Source organism: Nomascus leucogenys, chromosome 15 (genome assembly GCF_006542625.1).
Source record: "Nomascus leucogenys isolate Asia chromosome 15, Asia_NLE_v1, whole genome shotgun sequence".
NCBI lineage: Eukaryota > Metazoa > Chordata > Mammalia > Primates > Hylobatidae > Nomascus > Nomascus leucogenys.
Genome location: NC_044395.1, coordinates 62,501,714 through 62,514,664, shown reverse-complemented (window position 1 = coordinate 62,514,664; position 12,951 = coordinate 62,501,714). Strand labels below are relative to the sequence as shown.

Genomic DNA, 12,951 nt, shown 5'->3' with positions numbered 1-12,951 from the left:
AAACATTATTAATTTGTTCCCTTAACCATAAACACCTAGAGGGTAGGAATGCCTAACTTTCTGAGAATGCAGCCCGGCAAGTCCCAGCCTCATTTTCCTAGCCCTCAGTCAAAATGGAGTCGCCCTGGTTCAAATGCCTCTGACAAATTGACTATAGATACTAGTTTATTTCTGGACTTTTGATTCTATTTAGGTGATCTCTATGTCTGTTTTTATACCTGTACCACAGTGTTGATTGGTGTAGTATCCCACTTGCTTTTACTAGAACGTTTATAAGGATTAAGTAAGGATTAGCCTCAAAGCTATTTGATAATAGTAATAAATATTTATTGAGAAACCCAGCTAAGTACTTTATGCACATTAATTCACTTCAGACTGTCAACAGATATTAGTCATTGATGTGTATCAGGCTCTGGGCTGGGAATACATCAGTGAACTAATGGAGAACCTTCTTGCTCTAATGGATCTCACATTAGTGGTGAATTAGTTGGGGTGACTGGAGGATAATAACAAATATGGGAATAAGATAATTTTAGAAAATGATTAGTTTTATGATAAATAGAACAGACTAATTTGAGAGTAACCAAGAGATGAAAGGGCATCTTTGATCCTCATAATAATGCCTATAAAATTGGTACTATACTCCCCTGGCATGAAGAAACTCAGGCTTACAGAAGTGAAGTGACTGCCCAAAGTCCCATAGTTTAATAAAGGCAGAACTGGATTGTGAAAATAAAGCTTTAGTTGGTAGCAAATGGAAAACGAATTCAGGTTCAGGAACTAATAAGGATGCAGTATCTCCTCATTCTTTTTCTCTTTCTGCTGGAAATAGGTTGTTAAGGTCAAATTATAGGCCAAATGTTCTTAATTTGGGATTCATACATAGGTTTCTTGAAGCCAGTGGAATTATAGCAAAATATATGTGCATGCATGAACCCTCTGGATTGAGGGTCCATAGCTTTCATCAAATTCTGAACACGGTCTGTGATAATAACAAAAGGTCCATAAACACATTTGATTCATGTGACTCAGGCAGACACCATATTTTCTTTGTGTCTTTCACAGCACCACTTTGTCTCCTCTCTGCCAAACTTCTTCCTTTGGCAATAGGAGTGGGGAGGAAATTATTTATTTATTTTGTTAGGTTTGAAATAAATTGTATTCTAACTTTAAAAAAATTATACAGTTACCTACCAGAGTAGATTTTTATTTAGAAATTTTAGGACTTAATTATTCATTTCTCTATTCAAAACTTTAAAATTGACTTTGATTCTGCTGTCAGTCATCTTTCATATCTTGAACATTCCCAAGATTTGTTCGTTGCCTTTGAAAGGTCATTCTGTTTTCTTGCTTTTAATTCCATTGCCAGTTAAGTCTCCCATTCTTTTCTCTTTTTTCTTTGTCAACCCTATTAACTGATCCTATCCTTTTCTAGCCAGGTTATTGCAACATATTTTATCCCAGAATCAAGTACATCTTGTGCCTGTAACCAGATTGATCTTTCTGAAATACTTTTATCTACATTTTATTGACTCTTCATTTTCTTTTCTTGTTTGTTTGATTTTTGGAGACAGGGTTTCGCCCTGTCACCTAGGCTGGAATGCAGTGGTGTGATCACAACTCACTGCATCCTTGATCTCCTGGTCTCAAATGATCCTCCTTCCTCAGCCTCCTGAGTAGCTAGAACCACAGGTGCCCGCCACCATGCCTACCTAGTTTTTTTTTGTTTTTAGTAGAGACGAGGTCTTGTTGTGTTGCCCAGGCTGGCCTCAGTCTCCTGAGGTCAAGCGATCCTCCCCGCTTGACCTCCAAAGTGCTGGGATTGCAGGCATCAGTCACCACGTCCAGCCTGGCTCTTCATTTTCTCCCATCCAAGTACTAACCAGGCCTGACCCTGCTTAGCTTCCGAGATCAGATGAGATCGGGTGCATTCAGAGTATTATGGCCATAGACTGGCTCTTCATTTTCTAGGATATCATCTATGACTGTTGGGCCCCTCTAAAAAATCACACACATACAAATAACCGGAAAAAGAACATATATTCCCCATTTTATTAAGCTAACATTCTTTCTCCACTATCTAATTGTGTCAGCTTCTTTTAGCTTTTCCAAAATACTGTACTATTCCACCTCATTCCAGTTAGCTATTTTGTTGTTTTTTGTTTTCAGTGTTCCCTGTGACAGGCAGCAGGCTGAGTCCTTATCTGCCTGAAATGTCTTATCCCTCTCTCCATCCCTATTTCTATCAGTGCAAATTCTTTCTGTCCTTCAATGCCTAGCTTAAGCATGTCTGTGTGTTTTTTTTTAAGCCTGTCTTTCTTCTCCAATCTGGAAGTAATCTTTCTTTCCTCCTTTGAACATTCACTGCACTTTAGCTGTATTTCTTAGGGTATTTAACTCTTTGTATATTTTGTTAGATATTTATGTACTTAATACTAACTTCTTGACAGCAGATGCATTGTCTCTCTAGTTTTATAATTGTCCCAGCATCCCTCATTATCCTATGTCAGTTCCAGCCTTATACACATAATAGGTTCTTAGTAAATATTTTTTGAATGAATTAATCCTTTTTTTTGAGAGAGAGAGACAGGGTCTCATGGTTTTGCCCAGGTTAGAGTACAGTGGCTATTCACGAGTGTGATAATAGTGCACTACAGCCTTGAACTCCAGGGCTCAAGTGATCATCCTGTCTCAGTCTCCCAAGTAGCTGGGACTACAGTGGTGCACCACCACACCCAACAATAAATTCTTCCTTTTAAAATGTAACTGTATTAGTCTGTTTTACGCTGCTGATAAAGACATATCCAAGACTGGGTAATTTATAAAGAAAAAGAAGTTTAATGGACTCACAGTTCCACGTGGCTGGGGAGGCATCATAACATGGTGGAAAGAAATAGGCATGTCTTACATGGTGGCAGACAAAAAAAAAATTGAGACCCAAGTGAAAGGGGTTTCCCCTTATAAAGCCATCAGATCTCGTGAGACTCATTCACTACCATGAGAACAGTATAGGGGAAACTGCCCCCATGATTCAATTATCTCCCACCAGGTCCCTCCCACAACATGTGGAATTATGGGAGCTACAATTCAAGATGAGATTTGGGTAAGGACATAGCCAAACCATATCGGTAACTTAAACTTGTTATGCTTTTGAAAGTTCTTTCACTACTTTAAAATTCTTTCATTATGACCCCATGGGGGGGGGAATTAGTAATTAATCTAAAAATTATAATTTAAAAAGGCCTACACAAACTATAATGACTATAAGTATCTAGGCATAAAATAAGACTCTAAAGCTATTTTTTAAAATCAATCTAAACTATATCCCTAAAATTCACAATATTATGTTCTGACTAAAATACAAAAATAATGTAAGATTCTTGCCACCTGTGTAATGTCTAATAGTAGTTACAAAATTAATTGAAGTCTTCTAGTTTATAAACAATCATGTGTTTTGTGTGTGTGTGTGTGTGTGTGTGTGTGTGTAGATGAAGTCTCGCTCTGTCACCCAGGCCGGAGTGCAGTGGCGCGATTTTGGCTCACTGCATTCTCCGCCTCCCAGGTTCAAGCGATTCTCCTGCTTCAGCCTTCCCGAGTAGCTGGGACTACAGGCGCGTGCCACCATGCCCGGCTAATTTTTGTATTTTTAGTAGAGATGGGGTTTTGCCATGTTGGCCAGGCTGGTCTCGAACTCCTGACCTCAGCTGATCTGCCCACCTCGGCCTCCCAAAGTGCTGGGATTACAGGCGTGAGCCACCACGCCTGGCCCAATTATGTATTTAAAAGAAGGTGTTAGGGGTATGCTAGAAAATCTTTGTGGGAGTAGGAGCAACCTTTGGAGATGGAGAATTATTGATTCCTTAAATAAATGGGAATTACTCATTTGGTAGAAATAAGTTGGGTAGTCTCTGGAACCTGTTTTTTTGTTTATTTTTATTTTCATTATTATTTTTTAAGAGATGAGACCTCACTTGTTGCCCAGGCTGGATTAGAACTCCTGGGCTCAATTTATCTTCCCACCTCAGTCTCTCCCAAGTGGCAGGAACTACCGGCTTTTTTTTTTTTTTTTGAGATGGAGTCTCACTCTGTAGCCCAGGCTGGAGTACAGTGGTGCTATCTTGGCTCACTGCAAGCTCTGCCTCCCGGGTTCATGCCATTCTCCTGCCTCAGCCTCCCAAGTAGCTGGGATTACAGGTGCCCGCCACCACGCCTGGCTGATTTTTTGTATTTTTAGTAGAGACGGGGTTTCACCGTGTTAGCCAGGATGGTCTCAATCTCCTGACCTCGTGATCCGCCCGCCTCGGCCCCCCAAAGTGCTGGGATTACAGGCGTGAGCCACTGCACCCGGCTACAGGCCTTTTTTGTATTTTGTTTTTTTAAATGAAGGAAATTAGAAGTGGAGGGTGTTCTCCTGTGAATAATTTCTATTTATAGGAAGTAAGTTTTCTTTAACTGGTACCTGGCTAACTTGTAAAGGTTCTTTGGCATTGGCAGAGTCAGCTATATTTAGACTACAAAAAGAAAACCTGTAATAATGTGTACTTAAGCCTTATTACTTTTCAGAAGCATAAATGACAGCATGAGAAGATAAAAGGATAAAAGAAGTGATACAGCATTGGGGTAAAGAGCAGAGGCTTTGGAGAGTGGCAGAACTGGATTTGAATTTTGTCACTACCATTTAGTAGTCGTGTGGCCTTGTCAAGTTACTTTTATATCTAAATCTGTTTTTTCATCTGTTAAATGGGCATAAAAAGTTTTGTGAGGGGTTAAATGGAATCATGTCTGTGAAGTATTTGGCACAGGTTGTATATTGATTGTTTGTGAATGACAAGGAAGCATGAAAGAGTATGGAGAATTAAATGTGTAAAGGAGTAATAGTGACCAAGACTATTGACTATTGACTGAGGTAGGAATGATACTAAAGTCAGTTGGGAGGATGGAAATGAGCCTACAGCCAAGAGCAAGGTGAAAAACTAGCAGGTTTTGTGTGTATATGAACACAGAATTTATTTGTGATTAAAATATACTAATGAATTTTGAAAAATCCTTAAATTTTTACTCTTAAATCTATGTTTGGATTTAAATACATTTTAAAATACTTATTTAAATACATTTACATTATTAGGTAATGCAATACATTAAATACATTTTTAATATGATACTTTGTGACAAACTATATCTTTAAGAGAAAATACCTTTGCTGTTTTCATTACCGACTGCCATTAGCGTTTATTGGCCAAGATTTTATTTCTTTATGCATAATTTTTCTTGAAATGTCTCTTTTTTTTCCTCAGCCCTGGAAGAAAGCGGGACTTTTCCCCTGTTCCTTGGAGTCAGTATTTTGAGTCCATGGAAGATGTAGAAGTAGAGAATGAAACTGGCAAGGATATATCCTTTGCAAAATGGCCTATTTTTTAGTGAGCTTATGATGTTGTCTAAGTTAAAAGACTTGTGTAGTTTCTAAAATGTTCTTTATTCCTGCTACTTATTTCACCTTATTCCTCACTTATTCTTTATGGAATATTACCTGTAAGTCCATGCCAATATCTTTCTTGGCTGTAATTCTCTAATGCGTGGAGAAGGGGTTAAGAATTAAATTCTTGAAACTGATATACTGTCTTAGGGGTCCAGGGGAAGGTTTCATGAGTCAAGTGAGTTGAACTAGTTTCGTTTCTAGAATCCAGGGGTTATGTCCTCATGAGGGCAAAGGGAATATTTTGTTTTTTCGTTGAATAAAATGGTCACACGGGCTTCATGCTTCAAACAGAGGGTTGGTGTCTCAGAAATGTCTGCTTACATCTCTTACATTTGGCAGTCTGCAGTTTTGCATGTAAGTTTCTAGTGGTATTACTATGATTAAATAATGAAAAACTTTAATGAGCAAAAACAGATGTTTTATCTTTAACTATTCATACACTTTTCGAGTCTACAAGAGTGGTTCAGAGGGTCCAGTCCTGCTCCTTCTGCATGGAGGAGGTCATTCTGCCCTTTCTTGGGCTGTGTTCACGGTAAGTAGGTTGTTGATAGTACAAGTTAATGTTAGCACTTTTGAACTAATTAAAGTATAGGGACAAATCTTGGAAGTTAACACATTCTATTTGGGAAGCAAGAATTGCTATTCCAGGCATACACACAGACTGGGTGGTATGTTCTTCAGTATGTCTGAAGAACAAAGAGAAGGTTGGAGGTTTTATAAAAAGGAGAAATGTTATGTATTGTTCTTTGAGAAAGTTAATTGGCACTAGTAAAGGTTTGGGGAGAAAAAGAAAAGATAATAGGGAGTGATGGAAAATGTGAAAGAAAAATTTAAAAATGTTAAAAAAGGTTTTGGAGGCTGGCAAGTTCTGATTGATAAGTAACTGCGGTGAGTAAAATTAGTCTTAGAGACACAGCAGGTTGTTTCAGTAGCTATTAGATAAAACTGGTTTCATATTTTAGCAGGCAGTTTCAGCAGCCAGGCTTGCAGAGAATTACTTACATTCTTGCAGCAATGTTATGTGCCCTGAGTGCTTTTTCTCCCTGGCCTCTCAACTCTGTTTTAATGGGATATGACAAGAATAACCCAATTTGTGTAAACTTCCATAGTGCAATTATTGTTTACTTCTTTGACTAGCCTAACTCTTCATTTTGTGTAGAGAAGCAGACATTTTATTAAGGTGTTTTAGATAATGTCTATCACTTTGTCTCCCATATAGAGCCTATGTAATACTTTGCACGTGGAGATATCTCATAAGAACTTGGAAAATGTTTCTTCCTTTTTGAAATGATTCTTTATATTTTAACGGTGCTTGTTAGCTACAAGGAAGTAAATAATATTTGGCTAATGATACTGTGGTCTAGAGTAGAAGATATGTGTCTGTGTGAATGCTGTCAATTATAGATCTTCGTAATACCCTTGACTCTGGGGTGGGACAGCCCATGTGCAAGGAGAGATACTGCTAAGGAAGATACTAGCAACATCTGTGTTTAAAATGAAGTTGTCATCTTGTGTGTGTGTCAAGCAGATATGCATCCTCTATTTACCACTAGAGAGCCTGAAGGACAGAAAATGAGAGCAAGTGGGAATGCAGCACTAGGTACCTGGAACCAGGTGGCTGTGGAGTTGAGGAAGTCCCTGAACATAGCACTTTGTTCCTGGCAGCAGGGATTATTGGGGTTAAGTTTAAATCTCATCTTGTCTCTTCTTTTAGACCATGAATTCCTTGAAAATAGGGATGATGTCTTATCCTTTTTTGTTTCCCAAATGGCTTGAAACAGTTCTTTAAACATAGGCACATATTCAACCACTATTAAATGATTTGGCCCTTGTCTTGTTTGCTACTTTTTTCTCTTACTCTAGGATAAATTGTGTGACTTTTCCATAAGTACCAGGCTCTGTCATGTCTCTGGACCAGTACTGTCCAATAGAAATACAGTGCAAACCACATATGTCATTTTAAATTTCTTAGTAGACACTTTAAATAGATAAAAAGAAACAATAAGTTAATTTTAATGTATATATATTTAGCTATTGTATCCACACTATCACTTCAACATGTTGAAGTAATTATATTGATTACCTAATCAATATAAAAATTATTATTGAGATATTTACGTCTATTTTTATACTGTAAATTTAAAAATTTTATACTTACAGCACATCTCAGTTTGGGCTAGCCACATTTCAAATCGTAGCTTTAGTCATTTACTTCGCAAATAGATTGCAAAGATTTTTGGAGGCAAATTCCATGGCTTATTATGCCTAGCACATATTGTACGCTCGAATAATTTTATGTATGTATTTATTTTTTAAGAGACGGAATCTTGCTATGTTGCCCAGGCTGGACATGAACTCCTAGGCTTATGAGTAATTTTCTTCCATCTTTCTATTTTCTAGGTTTTCAGTTAAATGTTTATTACTTTGATAGTTTAAAGACTGTTTTTTTCTTTTACTGGAAACTATTTTCAAGGAAAAAGGTCATATTCACTTCTGGATCTGACAAGTTTGGCAAACTGAAACTTGTCCAGAGAAGAGCAATCAAGATTAGAATACTTTAAACAATAGCATTTAAGGAACAATTGAAGGAACTGAAAGGGGTTTGCCTGAAGAAAAGAAAGACTTGGGAGACATAATATTTGTTTTCAGTTGTATTTTATGTATGTATTTTTAAGACAGGATCTCAGTCTATCACCAGGATAGTGTACAGTGGCACAATCATAGCTCACTACAACCTCAACTCCTGGGCTCAAGCAATCCTCCCACCTCAGCCTCCCAAGCAGCTAGGACTACAGGTGTGCACCACCGCTCCCGGCTAATTTTTAATTTTTTTGTAGAGACAGGGTCTCACTGTGTTCCCCAGGGTGGTGTCAAACTCCTGGCCTCAAGCAGTCTTCCTCCCTCAGCCTTGCAAAGTGCTGAGAATTACAGGTGTGAGCCATCAAGCCTGCCCTTCAATAAGAAAAAATCCAGCCACATCTTTTAAATATTTACTGTATACCAGGTACTATGCTAAGTGCTTAAGTGGATTATCCCATTTAATTTTTCTGTAATACTATGAGATTAGACAGATAAGGACTGAAATTTAGAGAAGTTAGAGAGCCAATGACAGCATGAAAACTCATACTTGTTCTGACTCCAGTGTGCATATTTCTTTGAAGACTGCTTTTATGCCACCTAAGAGGAAAGATTCAGGGCAGAAACTATAGAGACCTATTTTTGACACACATAGGCAGAAATTCTAAAGATTAGGACTGTTACAAAGCAACCCAGGTCCTCTGCAGAGGAAAAGCAAGCATCATTTCACTGAAAGGATTTAATGGTGAATGTATTCTTCCAAGTTCCTTCTTGTGCATAATTCTGTAAAATCCTTGATCCTGAGTAGAACTCCTTTTCCATCTAAATGTTTTGTGGTTTGGGAGGGAAAATCCCCCAAATCCAGATTCACCAGAAGTTCTATTATGTATGAAGAGAAACCATTTATACCTTGGCCTTAATAACAGAAACAAACAAACAAACAAGCAAACAACCATAAAGCACTTGGGAAACTTTTATCTGTAACCACTTTTGTGGAACTATCAAAGGGATATAACTATTAGAAGAAAGTTATGTTGTTTTAAAGGATAGTCTTTAAATATCTAGAAAATTAATTTTTGAACCTTTTATTCCTTGTTTATATTCAATAAGTTAGTGATTGTAGTTGCTGCTACAGTAGTCAAGTTTATCATATATAATGGGTGATAATGTATGGCTTCTGTAGCCTTCTTCCATCAGCAAGTACTAGGTATAACAGACCACCTAGCTGCTGTGGGAGAATCCAGAATGAAGCAGAAACTGAAGTTTGGCTGAGCCAGAAGAGAGATGAGAGGAACAGTGGGAGCTCATTAGCACAGCCACAGCAGGCTAGATTTTTGCCAGCCTCCAATGGTTTTCAGCTTTGGTACCTCTGAAGAATCTGGGACCAGACAAGTGTGTATTGATTGAAGCCAAGAATTGAACCTGAGTGTCTGCTGATTCCTATTTCTTCTTCTAGTTAATTCAGTTGATTTCAGCAAATATTTACTGAGTATATTCTATATCCCAGGCTTTGTGCTGAGTCACTAAGGTTCAAAAAATGAAACTTCAGGGTCCGTCATGGTGGCTCATGCCTATAATCCCAGCACTTTGGGAGGCCGAAGCGGGCAGATCACGAGGTCAGGAGATCGAGACAATCCTGGCCAACGTGGTGAAACCCTGTCTTTACTAAAAATACAAAAATTAGCTGGGCGTGGTGGCACACACCAGTAGTCCCAGCTACTAGGGAAGCTGAGGCAGGAGAAACGCTTGATCACGGGGGGCAGAGGTTGCAGTGAGCCAAGATCGTGCTGCTGCACTCCATGCTGGCGACAGAGTGAGACTCTGTCTCAAGAAAAAAAAAAAAAAAGAGACTTTACTCTTTAATAAGATCAGCCAATCAGCAAATACTTACTAAACCCCTGCTGTGTACCAGGCATTGTACAGGTGCTGTGGATACAGTGGAGAATTAAACATAAATTCCATCTTCCTGTTCTTACGATGTTTAAATCTAATAGGGAAGGTAGGAAAAATGGAAATGGCACATGTATACAAAAAATACAGCAAATATTTTAAGAAACTTTTATCTCAGACTAGGTTTTGAATGTCAAAGCAGCGTAATCTATCTGAATTTTAGATAGATGGGCATAATACCTCCTAGTTAATAGAGTGGTTGTGAAAATTCAACAAAAGATGTAAGGTTCTTGGTAAAGTGCTTGACTCATAAGCACTCAGTTGTTAGATGATTTTGCAGCAAGATACAAAGGTAAGGCAGAGGAAGAAATAATTAACTTATGGTAGATGAGGGGACTACAAAGAAGGTTTCATAAGAGAGGACATCTGAAATGGTTTTTAAGACTAAATAGAAGTTGGATTAGTAGGGAAGGCATGCCAAGAAAAGCACAAAGGCATTGAAGAGTATAACAGTGAAGTATGTTTTAGAAATTACAAGTAGCTTGGCTATAGTTTGAATAGAGTTGAGGTTGTAGTTGTATAATATATGATGAGGGTGGGGAGCAGGGAAAGAGGTGACTAGAGAGATCACTGGAGCAAAGTTATAGAAGGGCCTTGTACCTAGCTAGGGAATTGTACCTTTAGTTTCCTTTTACTTCTGGGTAACAGTAGAGGGAGCTATTTTTGTGTGTTTGCTTTTGTTTTTGATACAGAGTCTCACTCTGTCACCCAGGCTGGAGTACAGTGACGCAATCCTGGCTCACTGCAACCTTGACCTCCTGGGCTCAAGTGATCTTCCCACTTCAGCCTCCTGAGTAGCTGGGACCACAGGTGCGCACTGCCACACTAGCTATTTTTATTTTTTATAGAGAGGGAATCCCACTATATTGCCCAGGTTGGTCTTGAACACCTGGCCTCAGGCAATCCTCCTGCCTCAGCCTCTCAAAGTGCTGGGTTTACAGGCATGAGCTACTGTGTCTGGCCATGGGAGCTGTTTTTAAACACAACATTTACCCCACCCACATCCACATTAAGCATATTTTAGGCATGCCAAAATTAGGGAGTGTAGAAAGCATGTTTTGCTTGACACACATTCACACTGTAAAGTTCTGGTGAGTTAAGTATCTTGATACACATTTACCTGATTGTAATTGAGTACCACTGTTTTAGGCAATAGGAATCTATTGAAGAGCTTTAGAAAAATCAAAATACTAGTATAGATGATTGATTGGGCAGGAAACCACAGTGGAGGCAGGGAGACTAGTTAGAAAGTTATTCTTATATTACTCAATTCTAAATATTTGACATCTTATGGAGTATTAATTTCTCTCAAAAAGGAGGAAGTTCATTTACATTTCCACCATGTAAAAAACTACTTAGGATAATACTGTTTTAAGCTATTTGATTTATTTATGAAGGTATTATTAGTCTAATACCAAAACCAGGCAATGACAATACAGGAAAACTAAGCCAGTCTCTCTTATAAAATAGATACAGAAGTGGGGCATAGTGGCACACACCTATAGTCTCAACTACTTGGGAAGCTAAGGTGGGAGGAGTGCTTGAGCCCAGGAGTTTGAGGTTGTGGTGAGCCAAGATCATGCTACTGCACTGCATCCTGGGTGACAGAGCAAGACCCCATCTCATTTATACATACATACATAAATATTCATTCACTTGCTCATTCACCTAATCCTAAGGAAAATAACAGCAGATTGATAGGTGGTAAAATAATAATATACTGTGACCAGGTAGGTTTTGTTCAAGGCATGCAAGAATGTCTCAGCATTAGAAAATCTTACTAGTATGATTCACCTCTTACCTCACTTCATGCCCCAAAAAGGACTTGATAAACTATAATATCCCTTCATGTTGAAAACTCTTGGCAACTAGGAATAGATGAAAAACTTCCTAAAGATTATAAAATTCATACAGAAACTAGAAAATTGCATAAATGTCATACTTAGTGGTGAAACAGACACATTGACACATTCCTTTTAAACTCAGGGATAAGACAAGTGCTGTGTTTTGGATATTTGACCACTCTAAATCTCAGTTGAAATTTGATCCCTAATGTTGGAGGTGAGGCCTAATGCGAAGTGTTTAGGTCATGGGAGTGGTTCCTTCATGAATGGCTTGGTGCCATTCTAAATGGTAATTAGTGAGTTCTTACTCTCCTACTTCCAAGAGTTATTTAACAAGATCTGACATCTCCCTCCCCAATTTCTGCTTCCACTTTTATCACATGACCTTTGCACTTGCCAGCTACCCTTAGCCTTCCACCATGAGTGGAAGCAGCCTGATGCACTCAGCAGCAGAAGCAGATGCTGGTGCCATACTTCTTATACAGCTTGCAGAACTGTGACCCAAATAAACTTCTTTTCCTTATAAATTACTCAGGCTCCGATATTTCTTTATAGCAGCATAAATGGACTAAGTCAGTAAGGGTGCAATTTTCAGTGTTATACTGGAGTTTCTAGTCAAACATACAAAAAAACAAGTTTTAAAGATATGAAAAAAATAGCTAGAACAGTTACTATGTGAAGATATTCTCTCTCTAGAAAATCAGCTGACAAACTACTAGTTAAGCAGTAGTTTACAAAGTTGATGTTTAAAAAATCTGTTTTTTCTAAAATTAGCACTTAGCAGATCTGGAAATGTAATAGGAAAAATGATCCTATTCATAAAAGCAACAAAATATAAAATACTTGGGAATGGACTTTATTTTTTAAATGTAAGACATTTATGAAGAAAACAGTAAAATGTCACAGAAGGATTTAAAAGAAAATCTGAATAGGGAAATAAGTTATGTTCCTGTATGAATCTAGCTAAACTGGCTAAGATCCCAGTGGAATTTTTTCATGAGAGTTAATTAAACAAACTGAAATTCACACAGAATAATAAATGCCTAGGAATAACCAAGATAATTTTGAAAAAGAGCAAGAAAAAGAGCAATCTGGTCTTTCAGA

At 38.0% G+C, this 12,951-nt stretch overlaps 1 protein-coding gene across 2 annotated transcripts in view; it reads left to right on the top strand.

Annotated features, from left to right (window-relative positions):
• PPME1 (protein phosphatase methylesterase 1) overlaps positions 1-12,951 on the top strand; it is an 88,350-nt gene that overhangs the window by 28,008 nt on the left and 47,391 nt on the right. For both annotated transcript variants that reach the window (XR_004033706.1, XM_030829767.1), the window contains exons 2-3: positions 5,295-5,388; positions 5,916-6,008. Coding sequence is in view for 1 of the 2 variants with exons in the window: in XM_030829767.1 (XP_030685627.1) it covers positions 5,295-5,388; positions 5,916-6,008 (187 nt within the window). In the remaining variant the exon portion in view is untranslated. The remainder of the gene's footprint in view (positions 1-5,294; positions 5,389-5,915; positions 6,009-12,951) is intronic.